The 25,262-nt window shown below is 34.9% G+C and overlaps 4 protein-coding genes across 5 annotated transcripts; 1 reads left to right on the top strand and 3 right to left on the bottom strand.

Moving 5' to 3' along the window:
- Positions 1-772: 772 nt before the first annotated feature.
- On the bottom strand, positions 773-2,905 carry LOC108212067 (uncharacterized). Its single transcript, XM_064093914.1, has 4 exons — positions 1,800-2,905; positions 1,495-1,709; positions 1,068-1,293; positions 773-995 (listed from the first exon to the last, which is right to left on the bottom strand). The coding sequence occupies exons 1-4, from the start codon at positions 1,879-1,881 to the stop codon at positions 886-888; spliced, it is 633 nt and encodes a 210-aa protein (XP_063949984.1). The 5' UTR covers positions 1,882-2,905; the 3' UTR covers positions 773-885.
- Positions 2,906-2,960: 55 nt separating this feature from the next.
- LOC108212074 (uncharacterized) lies at positions 2,961-5,227 on the bottom strand. 2 transcript variants are annotated; one of them, XM_017383817.2, is made up of 6 exons: positions 5,067-5,227; positions 4,907-4,980; positions 3,635-3,697; positions 3,508-3,555; positions 3,349-3,411; positions 2,961-3,244 (listed from the first exon to the last, which is right to left on the bottom strand). In XM_017383817.2, the coding sequence occupies exons 2-6, from the start codon at positions 4,961-4,963 to the stop codon at positions 3,164-3,166; spliced, it is 312 nt and encodes a 103-aa protein (XP_017239306.1). In that variant the 5' UTR covers positions 4,964-4,980; positions 5,067-5,227; the 3' UTR covers positions 2,961-3,163. The 2 variants fall into 2 exon arrangements, with proteins under 2 accessions (XP_017239306.1, XP_063949989.1); XM_064093919.1 differs by having other exon boundaries at positions 4,907-5,227.
- Positions 5,228-12,656: 7,429 nt separating this feature from the next.
- Positions 12,657-19,828, top strand: LOC108200942 (zinc finger CCCH domain-containing protein 5). Its single transcript, XM_017369218.2, has 9 exons — positions 12,657-13,096; positions 13,422-13,568; positions 13,658-13,795; positions 13,896-14,054; positions 16,435-16,527; positions 16,846-16,962; positions 18,041-18,115; positions 18,289-18,512; positions 18,716-19,828. The coding sequence occupies exons 1-9, from the start codon at positions 12,749-12,751 to the stop codon at positions 19,563-19,565; spliced, it is 2,151 nt and encodes a 716-aa protein (XP_017224707.1). The 5' UTR covers positions 12,657-12,748; the 3' UTR covers positions 19,566-19,828.
- Positions 19,829-19,947: 119 nt separating this feature from the next.
- LOC108200931 (cellulose synthase-like protein D1) lies at positions 19,948-25,255 on the bottom strand. Its single transcript, XM_064093934.1, has 6 exons — positions 23,454-25,255; positions 22,939-23,368; positions 22,455-22,838; positions 21,970-22,345; positions 21,461-21,857; positions 19,948-21,366 (listed from the first exon to the last, which is right to left on the bottom strand). Exons 1-6 carry the CDS (start codon positions 24,044-24,046, stop codon positions 20,412-20,414), a joined length of 3,135 nt encoding a protein of 1,044 aa, XP_063950004.1. The 5' UTR covers positions 24,047-25,255; the 3' UTR covers positions 19,948-20,411.
- Positions 25,256-25,262: the final 7 nt, after the last annotated feature.

Raw genomic sequence — 25,262 nt, forward strand, 5'->3', positions numbered from 1 at the left:
AATGTCATTTCATTCTCTCCGTTCAACATTAACACTACTTTATAATCATGATTAGAAGTCTTACAAAAGACAATCCATCTTCAATTTCCTCTCTCCCGTGCAAGAGAGAGATATTTATGAATGTACTAACTAGCTGATTGTAAATTTATGAATGAACGATGAGGGACACGTCGGAAGCCTCACAAAAGCCGCCATGGCAGGGCAGAGGCTGGAGAAGTCCATCTCGCTGCACACACAAAATGACATGAACCATTGGTTCAACTATGAGAGACCTGAGCACCCCATGTTCCAAAGACAAAGAGAAGCACATCAAAGGCAAAACCAACAACAAGATCATCAAGAATTTACCTGTTAAGCTGTGCCAGTGTATCAGATATTAAAAGACAGAAAAGGCTGACTGGATACTATGCCTGCACTGCACAGGGTAAGTTAAAAATTTCTACGGTGCAACACCTTTAGCTGGTTTAAGGATAAGTATGATACTATTGTGCATGGCTATTAATTATTAGGTTAATAATGTCTGTCAGTCTGTATATATTAATAATGCCAGGCTTCTTCTTTTTGCTTCTTTATTTACTTTGTGAAATTTTATGGCAAGTTTTAGTTGAATGTCATAGTCGATTCTACATTTGCTGATGACATCTCTAAGAGTTAGACACATCCTTCTTATAAGCAATAAGTGGCGGAACCAACATTCAAAATAAGTGAAATCGACATTCTTATCAGATATTGATGGTTCTAAATTTCAGGTTAGCGAATTAGAATCACAGAAGAATCTAAAAGGACGATTAATTAAGCCACAGAGTCAAATGATATGCCAGAAACCACAATTTCTTTATCAACTTAGTACAGACTGATCAAATGTATTATGATAACAACACTAAACTATGTCCCCATGTACATTATCATTAATAGAAGCCCGGGCAGGAGAGGTCTGGAATCCCTCCAAGCACTGTTCTCTCTTGCTAGGATATGCTCTTCCACATTGAAGTTACCTATGCAACACAACGTAATCGAATCAGGATAATCTGCATAGAGTACATGATATAACGAAGGTCATGTTCTACCTCTGTGTGGACCATAACTACATCCTGCCTTGATCGTGGCCCTCAGGTCATATATGGAAGCCCTGTTGTAAAACAAAAAGTGGGATAATATGTTGTCAATACAATTCAGCACAAGATTTGTTTCGCTCAAGCACGACCCATGGCAGTACTGATCAGTGTATCCTGGTGGCACGTTGATGTTTCCGCTCTCTGTTAATCTGTAGGATTTCTCACAGCTACTATAAACCTGCCAAAGAGGCCAAAAATGCAAGCAAACTGTTCTGTTAGTAATTTTTCATGATTGGTTGTTCGAATTATTGATAATTACATGGAACGACAGTATATAATACGAAGGTTCTAAGATATGAAATGATAATGAACAAAACAAATGTAACTATCTTAAACAAGTAGAACAATAAGGTAGACTGAATTAGAGAAATGCAAGTACGTAGTTATTTTTGAAACATAGCAGGGCCTTGGAAACAACTTCAGCAGGATCTCCAGCGCCTACAATACCCGTTTGAGGAACATATCCGCCTGCATTTCCTACTTCAGGAACACATCCGCCTACCTTCCCAATTTGAGGAACATATCCGCCCGCACCTCCTGTTTGAGGCAGGTTTCCATTAACAGCTCCTTGAGGGAAAGAGTCAAATACCTTCCCTGTCAATTAAAGAGAAGAACTCAGAGATAAAATTTCCATTCAGTACTTTTTGAGCAAAAAGTAAATGTTATTGGCTTACTCCACTATACCTGAAACAGTGCAGGAAAACATTGAAATAACAACCAGAGCTAGAAATGCGAGGTTGTGCTCAGTGATGAATGGAGTCGCCATTTTTTTACCCTGTAGCCGGTAGAAAATCAATTTTTATGGAACCGAAGATTACATTTGCCTTATTTACATATACAGATATGTATTCGAGGTTTCAGCTTCTAGATGTGGAATGCAGACCTAAGTAGATGAAAACAAATGCTCAGAATCATAAATACACATCATAAAAAGAGCATGTGTAATGAGTCAAACCTAATACCATCTTCTATGGTTGCAGTACAAGCTGAGATTACTTGAAGGGGTAAAGAAATGAACAGTTTTGTTTTTGGTCATGTGTATTAGCTTGTAGTCTGTTAATACATCTCATGCATGAAGCATGCATATAAACCAGAAACTAGCATTTTTTTTACTAACAAAATGGAGAGTGTTATTGTTCATCATCCAGATCATCAGATTGAAATGATTTGGGAAACCTGAAGACGACGGTACTAGTGGAAATCTCACTCGAAAGTCTATTTTTGTCTAATATTCTAATTTATCTGAAATCTCAAGTTATTACTTATCAGGGAAAGATTTTTCATCAGAATCATTATTATATAACAATTAGAATCTTTAAAGTTCATGAGGATGCCAATATTAAAATCTAGTGTATAATCAACATCAAAATCGAAGATTTTGTTCATTAAAGAGGATTAGTAGACAAAGACTTCTGGAACAGTAGAATATTCCATTGCACATTCAGCATATGTCTCTGTGAATATGGAACACTCCCCATTTAGAAGGAAGGGTCTTAGAACCAGATAGCAAGCATTCAAATTCACTTGATATGTTGATCAGCTGAGGTGATATATTTGACACTGCCAACTATATATTTTAACAAACTTGTTTTGGTGTAATTGACACTTAACTACGTCTCCATCGTGCGTCATGTGACTCGCCAAACCAGAATTCAGACATGGCGTTGATAGATCAAGCACCATCACTCACCCGCCCCCATACAATGCACAGTTTCACCTACTATGTTCCTTCAGGTTCATGATATTGTGGTTCAGAATTAAGTTCCCAACGGGGAATAGCTCGGTTTGCCCTGTAAAATTAGGATAAGCTAATTTCTTTAGGTAACGAAGAATGCAGAAGATAGCTTTACTCAACTGATTTCTTATTATTGAGATCAATCAACTTTGTATTGATAGGTATCTGTGTGTGTAGCATGTGCAGAGCTAGCTAGGATCCATTATGCGCAGATTACATAGATGAACATGAACATAAGGATCAAGTCGTTTAGTTTACATATTCGTCAATATCCTCCTCTCTTATATTTATATTATTGTACGGACCTATGTATCTAATTAGAGGAGCTGATGAGGCCATCCCTTCCAGAACTGCAAGCAGGTCTCCGTGGAGGAAGCTGTTGGTGAGGTGTTCTCTGAACAATAAATGGACAACATTATTAAGAATTCAATGAAATATAACAAGATATAATAGAATAAGAACTGATTTATTAATCTTAAATTATGTTAAATGTATTACCTGCAGTTTTGGCTGCAAATTCTCTATATACACAGACGATATCGGATCAACTCCTGCAGCTTGCTGCTCATTGAGAAATTTAATTGAGCCATTATCCATAACTGTGGCAAAAGAAGCAAGATAACTGCAGGACTAAACTTTTTAAATTGACAAACAAACCTTGCATAACGCCCAATCTGCCGAGTCAAAGAAGGCCCTTTCATGATTCTGCATTTGGATAAATCTTATATAGTTAATCTTTGCTAAGAATATAAACAGCTTGATATTTCACGAACAGAATACTTGCCTTGGAGATTAAAGGCTTCTTCTTTGGCATTATTTCTCCATATTTCTTTTCTGCTGAGTTTGACTGCGATAGTTAGAATATTATTAGATGCACTTCTTTGAATTAGACAATAACATGGACTACTTTGACTAAAAATGCATTCACATCAAACAGGAAAACATAGACTGGAATATATATGTTAGGCTACAATTGAAATTGAAATTAAAACTATTCAACTCAAATAAACCTAACTGCTAGTTGTTTATATCAACTAAAATAAGTTGTAATTAAGCCATGACTCCAAATTCTATTATTACCTGTGCCTAACTCTAATTCTAGAACTTCACAAGGTCAGGGAAACTAGCCTAACTCTACTCAGATTCCTCACGATGGCCAACCTATTCTAGAACCTCTTTAAGGAGAAGTAAATTCAAAACATCTATAAATCTAGAAATTCTTCAAACAGAAAGTAAAGAATAGGGTACAGAGGGGAAGTATTAATTTGCGACCACCTATGTTTTAGGTTTCACCATTTATGATCAGAACATCTGGAGAGGCAAATAAGTTGAGTAAAAGACAAACACTGCCAGGCCTACACATCTAAGTAAACGAATATATGCATCATTATGACGATTGCTATTTCAGAAAGATATGCAGATCACGAGACAGGACCGAAAATTTGGAATGTTGTTCATTGTTTAACGTTCCTTATCCATATACATGTGACACTTTCATATTTACCATCATTGCGTCATATACCTGTTTCTGGCATACCATATTGGCAAGGTTCTAGATATTGCAGCCGGGTTTTAATCAGTTAAGATACATTCTAGCAGAAACAAGATAGCTAACTAGCTACTAATTAATTTTATCAATATGTAGAGTATGACTCATATGATGCACATATAAAGCCATATCACAAAATCATTCGTTAATAACGGGTCTAAAACTCAAGATCACGCCTATGATACACACTAAACAATTTCAGCAATATTCATGGCTAAAACTCTAATACATGAATTTCTCATTGTCCGCATTGCAATTAGCTAGAAATATGCGAGCTTACGAGAAGTGATCACAATCATATATCTACGGAAACAACACCATGATTTTAATAAGTATATAATAATAACTACTATATGGATGGCTAATTAATTTCAGTGTGCAAAACAGATATAACCCCTAATTTTTTTAAGTTCTTAATTTAACATGAAGCTTGAGTAGAAGATAATCAGGAAATATATGGTTACAAATCAGTAGTACAAAGATAAAAGTAGTTGAGAAAGTAGTGACCTCGTGATCACGGGCAGCAACAGTGTCGTTTCCATTTGTGTTGTAAGTAGCTGCCATCTTCTTGTTTATTTCCCCTGTTACATTTACAGTTAACATATACACATGCACTACGAGAGAGAGAGAGGGGGAGAGAGGGAATGAGAGGGAGAGAGAGGGAGACCTTGGAAGCACAGAATCAGGGGATTGCAAGAGAGAGGGTGACAAAAGAGATGAGAACAAATCAAGAAACTAAAACGAGAGAGAGAGAGAGGGAGAGGGAGGGTGAGAGAGAGAGAGAGAGAGAGGGAGAGAGATGATAAAAGAGGTTAGAAAAGGGTGGATTGAGTAAACGAGTTGTTAGATAAGAACATATCTACCGACTTAATATAGTACATGTCACGCACACGCCTTCCTCGTGTTCGTTCAAAGATATTTCTTCATATTCTTTTCAATTTAATTTATTTATTTAAAACAATTCTTTTCACACGTGCAATAAACTAATGATTTTTTTTTTTGATCAAGCAATAAACTAATGATTATTTTGAGTTTCAAAAAAATATTAATGATTATTTTGTGAAAATATATATATTTGAGAATGATTCATATGGGTTACGAAATTATAATCAAACTATGATGATGAACTTAAAATTGTCGTATCTTCGAAATTCCCAAATTAAAGATACGATATACTATGCAAAACTTGTTTTCATTTAAATATTAAAAAACCTAATATGTGTCTATTTATAAGAAACTTCCAATATAAAATAATGTAAATTTGAAGTCACCTTCCTCGTGGTTTGAGAAGATAGAGAAATATAGTTGGAAAAGACCAGAACAATTGGGTTCAAATCTGATTTTACGGTGTCAAAGAACAGACTAGGATTAATCAAAGTTGACATTTCAAAAAATAAACGCACTTCGATTTTCTCTAGTTAATTGAGTTCCTAGGTTAATTGATTCGTAGCCGAGCCGCGTCTAGATCTCGTGCAGAGAGAGGTGACCAATTTGGATAGTATCGTGTCGATAATCAGATTCACTTGAGTCAATTTAAAATTATTTAAAACTAAATATAATTGAAGATTTAAGATTTTGGAAATCAAATTTTAATATTCAGTTATTTTGGATCGTTATCGGGTTAGTTAATTGGGTGATTTTTGGATCACTTTTTGATTTTATCTCAATATTCAGATTAAATTATGGTGGGTTTCATACCGATATTGTCACTCCAAAATGTTTTTAGTAGGTTCGTTTTAAATTGAGTTAGGTACTTATCAAACTTTTATACTGAACAAATAAATTAGTTAAAGTTAGCTCCAAATCTGAGCAGATTCCGAACTTAACTCCTGCTCATATATAAAAAAAATTATTATTATTTTAGCATTTGAACCTATGATCTCATCAATATAAATATTGAATTCAAACCATTTTACGTACACAAACATTTTGTTTGATTTTGATATTCATTAACCACGTATAATCCTCTTTTATTTATATTCTCTTTTATTATTCCAGCTAAATCTTATATTACTACATGATAAATTAGTATCAAAAATTAATTATTTGCTTTAATAAATTTAAATTTTAAAATTGAAAATCAATCTGAATAATCATGCTTAAAACATGATTTAAATTTATAATAATGAATATATTTCATGTTCGAATAAAATGAAAGAATTCAGATCTCATTTAACAATTTTAATTAATGAGTACTAATATAACCCTGACATTTGTTAACGTAACAGTATAACACTCTTATTTGGTCAAACGTATATGGAGTAATTCTAGATAAGGTCATTTCTAAAAAATCAATATACTTATATAAAGGAGAAGCGAGGGGCGTGTAGGTGGCGCCTCTCACATCGTTTTGTTTTATTTTTCTAATTTTCTGGAATTTTTGGATGAAAAATATCAAAAATTAGAACTACCTTTTTTAGTTTCGAGTATATTAGAAGCAAGTTTCAGAATTTGATTTTGTTTCAAATTATTTATGGAATATAGTAGCTTGAAAGTTTTAATCTGATTTTGTATCAGATTATTTAATTATGGGAAAGAGTAGCACACAAGTCTCTCTGCACCTATAAATACCCATATAGATTGCAAGGTTTTGGATCATCTAAACACAACATCCTCTCTCCCAATACCACAACCCTACCTCTTTCTGGTGATAGTTCTCTTACTCGATTTCTAACTCGGTGTTGCCTTTGTTCTGCAACGATAAGTGAAAGCTGTTTATGCAGTATTAAAAAAAAACTAAAGGTTGTTGCAAGCAAAGGTAGTTATAGACCGCTATGTTGAAGTCGACAAATTCAAACACGGGAAACGAATATAGTCATGACATGATATTGATGGATGATATCAATAAATTAACTATTAGTAATGTATGTTTGTTGGTTATTCTTTTATAATATTTGTTTTGTTCATCGGACATGTTTACTGTTGTTAATTTTTATATGATTTACTTTGTATACAGGACAAAATTATTCATGCATTATCTGTTTGCTCCGTTCAAGCAATTTTTAAGTGGGGATGTTTATACAGTACTCCCTCCGTTTCAAATTAGATGTCCACTTTAAAAAAATCACACAGTTTAAGAAAAGTGATTATTCACATATTAATTGCATTAAATGATCAAAATATGTGGAGTGAGATTGATCTAGGAAATAGGAATAAGAGATATGTGGAGTAGAATTCACTTTGGAAATATGATTTTGCATTGAAAGTTGAAGTGGACAAGTAATTTGAAACAAAAATTTTTCTTGAAAGTGGACATGTAAATTGAAACGGAGGGAGTATTAAAAAATAAAGATTGTTACAAGCAAGGATAGTTATAGACCGCTATTTCACATATTTAAGTTAGATGTTTTTTTGCACAATCAATCCAAAAAAATTGGAGTAAGATGGCAATGTAAGAACATGATTACTTTTCAAAAAAGAAAAACACAAATAAAATTAAGATTCATCATACTTTAAATTGTTAATTACGTGTATAAATTACGAGTATATTAGGTGGCGTCTCTCACATCGCTCCGTTCTATTTTTCTAATTTTCTGGAATTTTTGGATGAAAAATATCAAAAATTAGAATTACCATTTTCAGTTTCGGACATGTTAGAAGCAAGTTTCAAAATATGATTTTGTTTCATATTATTTATGGTACGATTTACTTTGCATATTGGAAAAATTATTCATGCATAATCTGTTTGCTCCGTTCAAGCAACTTTTAAGTAAAAGTTGTTTATACAGTATTAAAAAATAAAGATTGTTACAAGCAAGGGCAGTTATAGACCGCTATCTCACAGATTTAAGTTAGATGTTTTTGTGCACAATCAATCCAAAAAAATTGGAGGAAGGTGATTATGTTATATTAATTATTCAATATTAATTTTTGTTGAATAACATAATTTTGTGACTGTCTATAAAATGTATATTAATAATTCAAAATTAATATTTGTAGGATAAAATAAATTTTATATTATAAAAATCTTGATGTAATACCAATACTAATATATAAATTTACAAAATTGGATTATAGATATACATAGTGAAAAAAATGAAAATAAGTTTATACACGTGATTAACAATTTAAAACACGACGAATTTTAATTTTATTTGTGTTTTTTTAAAAAAGTAATCATGTTCTGACATTGTCACGTTCCTCCAATTTTTTTGGATTGATTGTGCACAAAAACATCTAACTTAAATCCGTGAGATAGCGGTCTATAACTACCCTTCTTGTAACAACATTTATTTTTTAATATTGTATAAACAGCCTTCACTTAAAAGCTGCTTGAACGGAGCAAACAGATTATGCATGAATAAAATTTTCCTATATACAAAGTAAATCATATAAAAATTATCAACAAACAACATGTCCGATGAACAAAACAAATATTATAAAACGAATAACCGACAAACATACATCACTAATAGTTAATTTATAGATATCATCCATCAATATCATGTTAAGACTATATTCTTTTCCCGTATTTGGATTTGTCGACTCCGACATAGCGGTCTATAACTACATTTGCTTGCAACAAACTTTATTTTTTTGATATTGTATAAACAGCCTTCACTTATCGTTGCATAAGAACGACACCACCGAATTAGAAATCAAGCAAAAGAACTATCACCAGAGAGAGGTAGGGTTGTGGTATTGACAGAGAGGAGGTTGTGTTTAGATGATCCAAAACCCTACAATCTATAGGGGTATTTATAGGTGCAGAGAGACTTGTGTGCTACTCTTTCCCATAATTAAATAATTTGAAACAAAATCAGATTAAAACTTTCAAGCTACTATATTCCATAAATAATCTGAAACAAAATCAGATTCTGAAACTTTCTTCTAATATACCCGAAACTAAAAAAGGTTGTTCTAATTTTTTAATATTTTTCATCCAAAAATTCCAGAAAATTAGAAAAATAGAACGGAGCGATGTGAGAGGCGCCACCTACACGCCCCTAGCTTCTCCTTTATATAAGTACTAGTTGAGAAGCCGCGCATTGCGGCGGCCTATAAAAATTATATTAATGATTCAATATTAATATTTGTTGAATAAAATAATTTTGTGGCTATTTATAATTATATATTAACGTTTCAAAATTAATATTTGTAGGATAAAATAAATTTTATATTATAAAAATCTTGATGTAATACCAATAGTAATATATAAAATCGCGAAATTGGACTATAATTCATGATGAAAAAATGAAAATAAATTTATACACGTAATTAACAATTTAAAGCACGGAGAATCTTAATTTTATTTGTGTTTTTTTTAAGTAATCATGTTCTTACATTGTCACCTTCCACCAATTTTTTTGGATTGATTGTGCTAAAAAACATCTAACTTAAATCCGTGAGGTTGTAGTATTGAGAGGGAGGAGGTTGTGTTTATATAATCTAAAACCTTACGATCTGTAAGGGTAATATATGTGCAGAGAGACTTGTGTGCTACTCTTTCCCATAATTAAATAATTTGAAACAAAATCAGATTAAAACTTTCAAGCTACTATATTCCATTAATAATCTGAAACAAAATCACATTCTGAAACTTGCTTCTAATCTACCCGAAACTAAAAAAGGTAGTTCTGATTTTTGATATTCTTCATCCAAAAATTTCAGAAAATTAGAAAAATAAAACGGAGCGATGTGAGAGGTGCCACCTACACGCCCCTCGCTTCTCCACCATATTTTCCTGTATACAAAGTAAATCATATAAAAATTAACAATAACAAATATGTCCGATGAACAAAACAAATATTATAAAATAATAACCAACAAACATACATAACTAGTAGTTAATTTATTGGTATCATCCATCAATATCATGTCAAGATTATATTCTTTTCTCGTGTTTGAATTTGTCGACTCCCACATTGCAACAACCTTTTATTTTTTTAATACTATATAAACAGCCTTCACTTATCGTCGCAGGAGAACAACACCACTGAGTTAGAAATCAAGCAAGAGAACTATCACCCGAGAGAGGTAGGGTTGTGGTAGAGGAGGTTGTGTTTAGATGATCCAAAACCCTACAATCTATAGGGGTATTTATAGGTGCAGGGAGAGTTGTGTGCTACTCTTTTCCATAATTAAATAATATGAAACAAAATCAGATTAAAACTTCTTTCCCATATTTAAATAATATGAAACAAAAGCAGATTAAAACTTTCAAACTATTATATTCCATAAATAATCTGAAACAAAATCAGATTCTGAAATTTGCTTCTAATATACCCGAAACTAAAAAAGGTAGTTATAATTTTTAATATTTTTCATCCAAAAATTTCAGAAAATTAGAAAAATAGAACGGAGCGATGTGAGAGGCGCCACATACACGCCCCTCGCATCTCAGCAGATTAAAACTTTCAAACTATTATATTCCATAAATAATCTGAAACAAAATCAGATTTTGAAATTTGCTTCTAATATATCCGAAACTAAAAAAGGTAGTTATAATTTTTAATATTTTTCATCCAAAAATTTCAGAAAATTAGAAAAATAGAACGGAGCGATGTGAATTTGCTTCTAATATACCCGAAACTAAAAAAGGTAGTTATAATTTTTAATATTTTTCATCCAAAAATTTCAGAAAATTAGAAAAATAGAACGGAGCGATGTGAGAGGCGCCACATACACGCCCCTCGCATCTCAGCAGATTAAAACTTTCAAACTATTATATTCCATAAATAATCTGAAACAAAATCAGATTCTGAAATTTGCTTCTAATATACCCGAAACTAAAAAAGGTAGTTATAATTTTTAATATTTTTCATCCAAAAATTTCAGAAAATTAGAAAAATAGAACGGAGCGATGTGAGAGGCGCCACATACACGCCCCTCGCATCTCCTTTATATAAGTATATTGATTTTTATAAGCCGCCGCAACGCGCGGGTTTTCAACTAGTTTAAATAAAGAATGTGAGAAATATGCACAGAAATTAGGATTTTAGCAAGCACCTATTAAATCAAAACTTTATTTATTTCAAAAAAAGAAAAGAAAAAAAGAGCCATGCACCGAAAAGAAAGATTTTCGAAATCGATAAACGTTCAAAAAAGATTATGTCATATTAATTATTTGGTTATAATTGTTGATTTATAAAGAGATTACTATATTTTGAGGAATGCGAGATAAAATAAATGAGAAAATATGCCAACAATCAATTATATACTTATATATAATAAGCGTAAGGGAGATAATTTGGTCGCATGGTCCTATGTCCAAAAGCTTATCTTGGATTGTATATTGAACAAATAAGCACTGTTAGATTAGAACAAAATTAAATTCTGTTCTATAAGGAAACTGACATCTACTTACATGTTTATAACTCCTTTTCTGAATCTAAAACAAATTCTGTGTTTCATGTGTTTTTGGTTTTTTTAATCCAAAATAAATATTTCCTACAAAATTTAATTGTAGAATCGTATAAATCGCACCGTCACAAAATTATTTTTATCCATCGGATCGTATATTGAACAAATAAACACCGTTAGATTACAACAAAAATAACATCTGTTTCATAAGACAACTGATATCTACTTGCATGTTTATAATTCCTTTCCTGAATTCAAAACAAATTCTGTATTTCATGTGTTTATGATTTTTTTTAATCCAAAATAAATATTTTCTACCAATTTTATTTGTAGAATCATATAAATCGCACCGTCACAAAATTATTTTTATCTAATATATTTTTAAATTAATAAGCCCGATTTATGTGACGAACGAATACAAAAAAAATTTCTTAATCCAAAACAAATTCTACCATGTTATTGCATGTTTATGATTGATCTTCTTAATTCAAAACAAATTGTGTTTATCAATTTTAATCTCGAACCATAAAAAATTTTTGGAAAAATATTTAAATCACATTATATAATCTAATAGGAGTTGGAGTCACATATTTTACTTAAAATAATTTAAACTTTGGTAGAAAGAATTTAATACTTTAGCATGATACATATAATTTTAATTTATTATTATAAAATAATTTTTTTCACACCATTTAAAATATATTTAAAAAATTTATAAATAATTTAAAAGCTCCCGTGCCTTGCACGGGCTATAAGCTAGTATATAAAATACTCGGTTTTTCATTTATAAACTTTAAACTAATATAATAAACTTTAAACTAATATAATGATATAATGATTATCAAACATAATTTATGTGTTTCTAATTATACAATTATAAAATAAAAAAATTCAATCGTAAAGATTCTCAAATAAAAATTTCTTTCTTCCCATAAATTTATATCCGAATGCAGCTTATTCACGAGAACACAAAATTTAATCGTAATTGTGTTAAGAATTTGTTCGATCACTCGGTATTAACTACATACACAATATCCCAAAACCCTAATGCCTGAATCGCCACCGGTTTCTTCGCCGGCGCCGGCGGGCGACAGCCGGAAAGAGAAGAGAAAGGCTTTAAAGAAGGAGAAGCGAAAGCAGCTGAGGAAAGAGCTAGCAGAGAAGGCGCGCTTGGCCGAAGAAGCTCGCCTCAATGATCCAGAGCACCGAAAACAAATTCAATTGGAGGAGGAGAAAGAAAGAGAGAGGTTAGAGAGAGAAAGGCTCGAGTTTGAGGAGAGAGAGAGGCTCTTTCTTGAAGCTTTGGCCAAGAAGCAAGCTCGAGAGGAAGAAGAAGAAGAAGAAGAAAGGAGGCGAGCTCTTGAAGAAGAAGCCGAAGAATCGAAGAAGAATCAGGTAGTTTTCTCCTCATCTTCGTAAAAATTTGAACATTTGTTTTCATATAAGAATTTATAGATTCTTCAATTTGCTTAATTTGATTGTTATGTATGAACTATTGGATGTCATTTCGTTTCCGTCAGTTGACTGTTAGGAATGTTCTTAGCGAAATTAGCATGTGAAGTATTTATATATGAAATGAAATTTTTAGTTGCAAGTTGGAATAATAGAAGTCGAGTCAAGGTTTATTATGGTAAAGATATGAATGAGAGTGGCGAATTCAAAGAGTGTACTTATTCGTTATTATTAACTAGGCATATGCGGTGAATGTCTTTCTTGCTAGGAGGAGAATGAGCCTAATGAAGATGACGATTGGGAATATGTAGAGGAAGGTCCACCTGAGATTATTTGGCAAGGAAACGAGATAATTGTCAAAAAGAATAGAGTTAAAGTGAAGAAGAAAGATTCTGACCGGCATATAGAGAAAGTGGTATGGCTGAAATCGCGGTTGATGTTCCACTATGACTTGGTGTGTGTGTGTGTGTCGTGTGTGATTTTCTTCTTGTTGCTACTTTTTAGGATGCTGATAGACCTACATCAAACCCACTTCCTCCACAATCTGAAGCTTTTGCCGATTACAAAAATGCACCTCCTATTTCAGCACAGCAGTTGTTGGAGAATGTTGCTCAACAAGTTCCCAACTTCGGAACTGAACAGGTAACCTTTAGTTTCTAATACACCACTAATTATTTCCTTGATGATAAATAATTTTTTTCATGGGGTGAAAATTTTTAAGACACTGATCTGCCTGTGGCAGGACAAAACTCACTGTCCCTTCCATATCAAAACTGGAGCATGTAGGTTTGGTTCGCGTTGCAGTAGAGTTCACTTCTATCCTGATAGATCTTGCACGCTGCTGATGAAAAATATGTACAATGGACCTGGCCTTGCTTGGGAGCAGGATGAAGGGCTTGAGGTCTGTAAATGAAGTCCTGCTGTGATTCTAGTATCCTGATCTTGATTGATCTTTCTTTAAAAACTTTGGTGAAGTACTGAATTTAACTCGAAACATCTTGTCCGAACTTTCCTGTTAATTAACACTATATTGAATCGAAAACCAGATATTTTCTTGGGCAAGCTAACAAATAGAACTTTATGTTAAACCCATCTAACTGTTATATTCGTTGTTTATTTGGTAAGAATTTTTTTTTCCCTTTTGTACAAGGTGATTACAGCATCTGTAATCCTGATTGATGCAGCTTTATTTGCATTATTTAAAATAAACACATCGACAACTTGAGGCAGCGGGAATTCTTTTCCGAACAAGTAAAATTAATTACCATATTAGGGTTAAGTAAAATTGTGCTTGGGCACGGACACTTGGCTAGTTATTTTTTCATATAGATAAATGTATTGATTTGACAATTGTTATTATTGTTCACATATGACAATGCTCCTACTGTTACTTCTGCTTCCTGGCTGCTACTTAACAGAATTAAAATTGGTGTCTGCATATTAAGCTGTTGCTCTGTTTTTTATTTTACGTCTAATATATTTATATATTGGGTTATGTGGAATGGTTCCTCGGTCGGGTCTTTAATTTCTCTTTTACATTTCTTTTTGCACCATTATGAAATATTAATTGTTGACCAGAGTTTTGTGTCTGTAACTCTCTCAGAATTGTCGTTTCTGTGTAATGTAAAAACAACTCGAAGCTTGGCATATCGAGATAAAACTACCCGCGTGCAATAGTTGAATTTGTTTCTTGTCTCACATATTAAGTTCCTTGTAACTTTCAACCTCATATGCCCTTTACATTTAAGACCACAATATTGCAAATCTGGATTATAGTTATCCTGTGTTCATGTACAGAAGCACAATCTAGAGGCGTCTTTTTTAGACTAGCTCTGCTGCGTCGAAGACTGTCAATGAAGTTTCTGAAGGGAGCAATGTTTTATGCTTAGTGTAATATTTTGCAAAGCAAAAGTATCTTGTAACCATACAAGATTTAAGTTATCTATCTATCTCATGCATTGCTCAATTAGATCCCATTTATAAAACCTGGATTTGGTGATGCTTCTATTGGTTACTTGACATTGTTTTCCCCATTAACTAAAATGAATCAGAATTCTTCTTGCAAGTTGCTTCTGTGGAGATTCAAGCTTTTGGCCTGCATGGTTCACCGAGAACGATACTACTGACTCTGTATCCTACATGTTGCAATTTAAGCTGCTTTGTCTATGTTGCTGGCCTATAATTGTTTGTTGGCAACTACCTGCAATAGTTATCACATATTTATTCGATAATTAAATGCTTTATTATATGAGCATTAGAACCTCAGTGTACGCCAGCTTTATATGCTTGGTAGCACAGATTAGGTTGTTTTAGTCTATTGTAGTGCATCAGACATTTGTTGGTTTACTTACGATTTTTTTTCTGGTACACATGATTCGTAGCTCCTTAATAAAATGTCAGTCTGTGATGATTTCTTTATCTGGGCTGCTGATGATCTGTAGTGCTAAATACATGTCACATTTCGGAGTATGAGCTTCCAAGCAATACGTGGATGCACTTGAATAGTTGATTTAATGAGAGAGAGACGAGGTAAACAGTAACAGTGAGAAGACTGGATGAGAGTCTTAGATCAGATATGTTAGCGAGCTGTGAGTCATCAATGAGAAAAGGAAAAGGATATGTTTGTTTATTCTGTTTTGGTGTAAGCAAATAACTTGAAGGCTAGTATTTCTAAGGGTTATTGCAGCCTCTGACAAATGATGAATAACTTGTCTTAGGAGGATATATGGCCGCACCTGCCACTCAAATTCCCGTGCTCTTATAAAATATGCTCTTCCCCTGAATTGTTTTCTTTCTGTTATTTATGTATTCACTAGACAAACTAAAGAGCAAAGATGTACTATTAAACTTCGTTTGGGTTCGTTGTTCAAGATGGCTAAGTAGATTCTGTCATCCTGTAAACAATGGAAGCACATCTCATCCTTATATGTTGCCTCTTTGCTCCACTCATATTTTGGGATGTTTCTGTGAGTCTGGACTTATATAGACAACTAGACATAGACAGCTGTATATCATAATATATATTAAAATAATATTTTATTTTTTAGGATCCATTTATTAAACCTTTGTAGAGGTTCTGTTACTTTTCATTGTTATAGTAGCCAGCAATTGGCAATTCTTATATGCAGGTGTGTTGAGTCTTAAATACAAATTAGCTCCTCACTCCAACGGACAATAAGATTGATTGTTTATCTTCAGATAATTAGTAGGTGAAACATGATCTAAATAAATGTTACCTAGTGTCATAAGCAAACAATGTTGTTCTCTTCTTTTTTTTTCAGGACACGGATGAAGAGGTTGAACGCTCATATGAAGAATTTTATGAGGATGTGCATACAGAATTCTTGAAATACGGTGAAATTGTAAATTTCAAGGTGATTGCACTTTTTCTGATTAATTGCATATTCTCCACCTTTGACATGCTCATTATGGTAATTGACACTGGATAAATGACTAGAAGTATAAATTGAATTCTTAGCCTCCTAACAAAACATCTTGATTTCTGAAACACTTTAAACATTTCTTTTTATAAAAAGCTAGTTGTGTGTCAACAAACAAAACAAGTTTGAGGACTTGCAAGTTGTATATGTGGAATCATGGACTATAATTTGGTTGGAAAGATTGTGGGTTTTCTTGATTTGAAAGATGGAGTTGCTGAATCTTTCACAAATAAAAGCATTATTGCGTTTCAGGTGTGCAAAAATGGGGCATTCCACTTGCGAGGAAATTTGTACGTGCATTACAAGTCTTTAGATTCAGCTGTGATGGCTTATCAGGCTATGAATGGTCGTTACTTTGCTGGTAAACAGGTATTCTTGATTCTATTTCAATTAAATTTGTCATGTACTATTTAGCAGTTAATCAATTTAGATACATTGCTGTTGTTTAGTTAAGATATATTGTGGTCTCCCCCCATCCTCCCTCCGAAATATATCTTGGACTACAGATCAATGTGGGAAATATTTCAAAAAAAAATATTTTCTGCTTAAACTGTTAGCTGTGATTTGGCTATTGGTCCATGGTGATTCCTTGTTAGCTGATAGGATTATGATTAAATGTTTTATCATGGTTTATTCTCTCCAGGAGTGGTAGTCTGCTTAAATGGTTTACTTTATCGTAGTAAAGTCCGATGATGTTTTTGTAAGTTATAAATTGTTTATGTAAGTATTATATATGGTGGAGTTTAGCTTTACGAAACTTTGCAAAAACTTGAAGATCAGGTCATTCTTATGCTTTGATTGGTTAGGTGGGGGATGCAATGGAGGTGGGAGTGGAATGAAAAATTATGAAGCAGGTTTAAGGGTGAAAGATAAGGATGGAGGTGGGAGTTAAGAAATTGAGATTGTGGAATTATTTCCTGATGATGTTTGTAAAGATGAGTTGGAGGAAGCAAAGTGCAATAGTTTATAAATCGCAAGGAATGAATTCTAGATTACTCCTATGATGTGGAGGTGAAACAAAATAGATGAACTCATAAAAACTATGCCTAAAATGTCTTCAAAATAATTTGTGTATCCTATTCTTTTGTCCAACCAAAAGAGCATAGAAGCTTTTTTAGACTTTCTTTTACCATTTCTATTACTTCATGCGATGATTTAAATTTCCTTCTCTACCTAGAGCTTTTGAATTATTAGCCCAACAAGATTCCAAAATCCCTAAAAATTAAAGACGCCTATCAGCCAAAATGTCTGTAGCTAAATGGTTTATATCTATACATTTGTTTCTGAGGCAGCCATCAATTCTTACCGAAGTTTTCGATACGAGAATTTTTATGAAAGCCTTTCATTTGCTAGTGGTTTATATCTGGTAGCTAAATGTCTGTAGATTAATTTCGTATGCACTCTACTACAGTATGGCAATGCCATAAACTGAATGATGTCTTTCTAGGTAAATTGTGAGTTTGTTGGGGTGACCCGATGGAAGATTGCCATATGTGGGGAGTTCATGAAGACACGATTGAAGGTAGAACCATGCCCACTACTGAACTATTTTCCCTTGTCAGGATATTTTTATTATTTTCCATAACAAGCTGAACAAACTATTAAAAACTATATCTGAGAATTTGTTCACCTTTGATGCTATTATTGAAATTTTTCCCGTTTTGATTTGTTTTGACATTGTTCTTGTTTATTTAGACATGTACAAGAGGAACTGCTTGTAATTTCATCCATTGTTTCCGCAATCCTGGCGGAGACTATGAATGGGCGGACTGGGATAAGCCGCCCCCAAGATTCTGGGTCAAGAAGATGATTGCTTTGTTTGGCAATTCAGATGAAACTAGGTGTGACAAACAGATGGAGGAGGAACATTTGAGGAAGCCAAGAAAATCCAGCAGGCAACCACAAGAAGATGAGGAAAGGTGTGTTTAATTTTGGTGCACAGTTAGCCACTTTATGTTGCTGATTTGTCTGCTAGCTGCACTATTATATGTTTAGTTGGATTTTTGCGTGTACATTCTCTTTATAATTCATTCTTCCCTATTGGGCATTATGCCGTGTTACAGGGGATCTTTTCTCATTTTTTGCGTTCCTCAACTCTTGTATGGTTACAATTATTTACTAGGTACCGTTCTAGAAGATCTCATTCAAAAGAGAGTGATAGTTGTAGAAGAAGATTTAGTAGAAGTCGTTATGAGGATTATGACATTCGGAAGAGCACAGACCGACATAGACTCCCTAGTAGGGATGAAGGCAAATGGCAGAGAACTCTTGAGGAGCACAGTTGCAAGGAAACAAACTTGACAAGACTCCAGCACAGAAGTAACAGAACTGATGATAGTGATTCTGCTGGAGATCACTCGGATATTGAAAGAAATACCGAGACATTTCAGGGTAGAACCAGGAAGGGTTCAAGAAGCCTTCGTAGCAAAGTAAAAGAGTTGGGGGGGTACTCTAAAGGCAGAAGAAAGAGGACACGTGAAACTGATACAGATGGAGATTCGTCAGATTGTGATACAGGCAGAGAAAAGAAGCATGATATTAAACTTAATCACAAATCCCTGACCACTAAATGCACAACCGAGCACAAGTTCAAAGATGTCAGGAGCAGCAGAACTCATGAAAACTCCTATGATGGTGACCTGTCGGATAGCGACATAAAAATAGGCAGACATCGAGGTCCTAAAAATAAAAGCTCTAGCCATTCTAAGGAAGTATCCAAGGTACTGGATGATTTTGGTAATAGTAGAAGTGGAAGTCATGTCACAGATAGTGGAGAATGGTCAGATGAAGGCAGAGACAAGCACAGGCAAAGGAAAGGCTTGAGAAGCAGGAAGAAAGCGTCTGCAATCCACGAGCATACAAGGTCAAGAGAGAGCGAAACTCGTACTATTAATTGCCGTGCAGTTCTGTTGGAGGAAGAGAGATACCGGCCTGAAGAGTCCCCAGAAGAGAGATACTGGCCTGATGACTGAAAATGTGAAATCAGAATTCCATTTTAGAAGAAAGCTTCTGTATTTCAAGGTGAGCGCTAGGAAACGACTTCAGAATCCAGGAAAGTGGCTCTGGTAGATATCAGATTAATTAGAATAGTTTGTGCCTTTGTGGTGACTCCTATTGGACAAGATTTGGAGCTGATGTTATATGTTTATCGCTCTACATGATTTCCGCCGGCTTGCATTATTAGACCGTTATTATGATCTTTTTATGATGTTGATAGAAATGTCATATTTCTTTAGTTAAGAATTTTAATAGAATGCTTATCTATAAAAATGAAAAAGGTGATTGATATGTTGAATTATCTGAAAGCATGAAAGCATGGAAGGTTGATGACAAATATTTTCAAGTTAAAATTGATTAAATTGTATCTCTGTTTGGTATGTCACAACTGTTGAATGAGTTAGCTATGATATCAATAAAGAAGTATATGCTTGCAAAGATGCGAGAAGGATAAATTTTAAGACATGAATTATTATCAGGGACAAAAAATTTTATGACCTCATGGGACATTTTGTAAGTTGTAACTAAGGGTCGGCCCTGATCAGGTTCGATCACATTCTGCAAATGCATTATGATAAGCAAACAGAATGCATGAATTTTAGTCCAGAAAGTGAGAAAGGTCTGACTAGAATTACACAAGCTAGTGTGTATGTATGTACAATTCCCTATTCACACATAAATATTACACGGATGAGAAGGCTATATGTATATGCTGATCTACACATGTAAGGTACACAATATAGATTACAATGTATATTACATTCTGTGTAAGGCCAAGGACCTTAAGCTTAGATGATTGAGAAGAAGGGAAGGTGGTTGTCCTATTGTAAGTTGCCATCGGATCCGGCTCTAAGACCATCATGGGGCGCGATGGTGATGTAGAGTAGTGAGACTGTAATGGAGACAAGTCCAGTCCACACATATATGATTGTTGGCAACCTCCCTTTCCTCCCCATCAGGCCTTTCATGAAGGGGTACATATGTGCCAATACCCAGAAAGTAAAGAAGCATCCTCCCATGAGTTTATTCCATTCCGGGATCTCTGAATACATAGTCCTTGCACAACCAATCACTAGTGCTGCCAGGTTTACTATGATTATTGTGAGTGGCACTATGAACAGACTTGTCCATTTTACGATGTAGAGTTCAGCGTAGATGTCTTCATCATCTTCTGCGGTGGCCTTGGTGGTTAATGTGAAGGATATTTCAATGCCGGCTATGACTTTGAGGAGGCCTTGGATTACAGCAGCAAGATGAGCACTTGATCCTCCGATGGCCCAAAACTGCTCATTACGCCAGAACTCCTCGAGGGAAATGCCTGACCACTTGACTTCAAGAGTGGAGATGAGGGCAAGTGTGACTGTGATTGTGAGAAGGTAAAGGAGGTACATTGTGTCCAGTTGTTTGATGATGAATTCCCCGGTGAAGTGACAGAAAGCGGGTAGAAAACAGTAGGCCACTAAGAAGATGGAGGTGAAAGGGTAGATTCCAACGTTAAGGTAGGCTACGCGTTGGAGGAACTTGAGCCTTCTGCTCGCCAAAAAGGCGTTGTTCTTGGAGAAGAATATTTCTACTGAACCTGTTGCCCATCGTAGGACTTGGTGGAGCCGGTCTGTGAGGTTGATCGGTGCACCCCCACGAAAGGCATCACGCTTTGTGACACAGTAGACAGATCGCCATCCACGATTGTGCATTCTGTAGCCTGTAACCACATCTTCAGTCACTGAACCATAAATCCAACCAACCCTGTCTCCCCATTCTGTTTTATCTTCATACCTGTCCATAATTCACAAAATGTGTTCAAATATACTATCTGCTTGAACTGAAGAATATTCCAATGTTCACTATTAACAAGTAAATGTCAAATTACCAACAGGAGATAACCGCAATAGCTTCAGCCACAGTGGGTGCATCAAGTGGGGGACGTGGAGTGAGCAGCGCGCCAGGTGGTCGACCATTCTTGATAGAAACATGATCGGCTAGTGGACGTCCTTGATACTCTGCTACTGCAATGGACTCGAAGAACATGGTTGAATTTCCAAATCCTTTTGGCACGCCTAAGTCAGGATGGTCTTCTGTCAGTGGCTGTGTCTCAGCATCATCAGCATTCATGGGGACGTTCGCAGCCTTTGCCTTATTTTGGCCAACTAGTCCACTGTACTCATTTGCCCTCGGTGGGTGGAAACCATATAGTGCATATCGCCTGAACATACAGCCAGTTCCGACATACACCGGGCCTTGGAGACCATCTAAAGCTCTCATGTTACCTGATGCCCGGAGTAACCAAAAGTTTTAGTTAGTGCACATAATAATTTTTACACTCTTTCACTACTTGCTTCTACTTTGAAGATTAAGCTTTTAAAACAAACTGTAAATTACCATCAAAGAAAACAGTGTTGTGATTTGCATATCTATCAGAGGGATCAATCCCTTCAAATCTCTGAGGAAACTGAATGAAGCATATACGGTCACCACCACGGTCCATCATGAAGCAAATGCCCTCTCTTATAGCCATACAATTGTATAAATAGTGATCACAGTCCAAGTTAAGTATAAAGGGTCCATTGGACAATATTGCTGAAGCTCTTACTAGAGCATTCATGGCTCCTGCCTTCTTTTGGTGATCGTATCCAGGGCGTTTCTCACGCGAAACATAAGCAAACATTGGTATGCGAATATCAATATCAGTGAAGTCCAACTTTTTCTCATCTAACTGCCCCATCACTGGATCTGGTTCTGGAACCTTGCTCATTATCTACAAGGTAACATCAGTACTTCATTGTTTCAGAGTTATTAAATTTCAATAGTTTGAAATTAAGAACTTTCAGAAAGAATGGTAATTAATATAAAATTTTTACCATTACCTGTAGAATTCCAGCATGGTCACCCTTCTTATGATCAGCTACTGCACTATACCAAGTGCCTGGCCAATGTGTACCATCGGCCATCCATGTGGCTTTCGTGACCTTGATATCTTGATCCGGGGGCATGACACCGCCATTATTATCCTTAGCAAGCTGCTTCTCCTTTTTTCCCTCCCTAGAATTGTGCATATCACACCTTTTACGGATGACTTCTGGTAGACCATTGATCCGTACCTTGAACTCATCATACTCCCTCTTGATCCAACGACGATCCTTTACAAAGTCAGGTCTCTTCTTATTCTTGGTTGGATCAGTCTTCTGACTGAAGTAACTATCTGGATTTCTAGGTTCAATGTTATGTTTTCTGCAGAAGGGTACCCAAACCTGTGAAGCGAAAGCAATATCATGATCAATAAATGTTAATAATGCAGGGCCTTTAGATGCAGAAATCAAGTCGTGTTCAAAACAATCTGATTAGTGGTACCTCAGCAAAGTTAACAGCCTCCGCCATGGCCTCAAAAGTGAGAATGGCACCACCATCATCGGAAATGTATATAGACATCTTTTCAACAGGATACTCACAAGCAAGAATTGAAAGGATAGTGTTAGCAGTGACCAATGGTGGTTCTTTCTCAGGATCTGCAGTTGATATGAATATGTCGACACCAGGGAGGTCAGACCGGCCATTTGGATTGGCTGCGGAAGGTGTCTCAAACTTTTCTTTGAGGGCATTCAAGTCAGTTGCTCTGTTTATAGGGTTGAACTTTGGAAGCACATCAAGTAGCCATGAAAACGCAAACCACATCTCACAAATGATTGATATCGCCCATAGCCACATTGCATCCTTATTCGGGTTTTTTATTCTCCAAGTCATGAAGAAAACAAGCACTACTAGACGGATGCATATTAGTACCCTGTGCAAACAGAATCAGTGAGAAAAGCATAAAGACATCAAATTTACTAAATTTACTAATGAACATACAAATGTAATATATGCACCTATAAGGACTAAGAATTTTAGCTGGGACATTGATTTTCCGCGTCAGTGGCTTCCATGGTTTGTCCAGAAAATCAGCTGGGCTCACACCATTCTCATTGGCATAATCATCATCTTCTGGAGGCCAATATGCACTTCCAATTCCATACTTACCTTTTGATTCAAACAACCAACGGTTATGATCAAAATCAGTTGTCTGGCTCCTCAGAAGCATAGACTTGTTATTATTACTATTTTTCATCACAGACATTCTGCGGTCCATCTTCCCAGATTCTCCACCAGCATCATCACCACCCCCGGCCCTCTTTGTCTTTCCAGGCCTTTGTGAATCTTGTGTCCCAGACTGCGACGAGCCTTGTCCATCTGCCTTATTACTCGAGGCACCTGGTTGATTATCTGGCGTTGGTGGCATCATGACGGTGTAATTTATGTAATCATTAGGCCCTGCATACTCACCTGAATTCTCTGATTCCTCATCCCGGGAGAGACTAACAAGGCGGCCACTAGATGTTCTACGTTGAAATTTAACTCCGTCAGAAGAACGATTAGCCCCCGAGGTGGAGGATGTTTTTCTGTGATTATTTGAACCGGCCATTGTCTCCAATTTTTTTTACTTCTCTGCAGATAAATCTTTGTTCATAACTCAGAAAAACAAGATAACATGAATCTGTTTGTCAACCTGTTCTCATGCAAGGTTCATGCACTCATGCACAAGTGATTCTAATTTTGCATGAAAATGATTTAAGAATTGAAAACATGGTTGACAATCTTAATTTCACTAGCTAACAGGGAAAAAAGACTGAAAAATGATTAAGGATTGCATTAAGAAATTGTTTAATTACTGGTTGAATATGTGAGAACCTAAATTTGGGTTGCTGAATTCATGGTTCAAGTTTTCCTCTGTATCTAACTATGTTAGTTTAAGCCACCACCTTATTTTAAGCCAATCCTCTCCCTAAATACTTTCCTATCACTTCCAACTAGATTTACCATATTGGTGCATCATCAAAATATTTGACAGACTGCAATACTGCATTCTATTTTTAGTTAGAATATTACCAGAAATATTATTTGCAAGATTTATATGACAAAGAATCTCATTTTAGACAATAATGACTCTGATCAACTCTTAACGAAAACACTTGTCATCCAAGATATTTATTTGGTCAATACGAATGACTTTATGATGAGATGGTATCTCTATAACACTTATCATCATCGATAAATTCTTGATCAATATTCGGCTTTATAATCGGATGGTATCTCCCTTCCCCTGTTTATCACTCCACTTATCAAGATTTGAGCATTCAAATCTAGTCAAAGGTAAAGTATGTGATCAATTGGCATATCTTACCCTGTTTATCGCTCCGCTTACTAGACTTGAGCATTCAATTCTAATGAAGGATGAAAATAAGTTTGTCAGAAATTCTAATAAGGATTGAGCATTTATTGTTGAAGATAAATGTAAGTGCGCTTACCGGAGGTTGTTCATTCAACTCTTGTTAAAATAAATACATTTTGTGTGGGCGTGCACGTTAAACAAGCTGCTTATTGACACGGACGATGACAGATATTCCCTCCGTTTCAAATTAGATGTCCATTTTAAAAAAATCACACAGTTTAAGAAAAGTGAATGTTCACCAATTAACTGTATTAAACGATCAAAATATGTGGAGTGAGATTGATGTAGGAAATATAAATAAGTGATATGTGGAATAGAATTGACTTTAGAAATATAATTTTGCATTGAAAGTTGAAGTGGACAACAAATTTGAAACAAATTTTTTTTTTTTGAAAGTGGACATGTAAAT

The sequence above is a fragment of the Daucus carota genome, chromosome 1, assembly GCF_001625215.2.
Source record: "Daucus carota subsp. sativus chromosome 1, DH1 v3.0, whole genome shotgun sequence".
Taxonomy (NCBI): Eukaryota; Viridiplantae; Streptophyta; class Magnoliopsida; order Apiales; family Apiaceae; genus Daucus; species Daucus carota.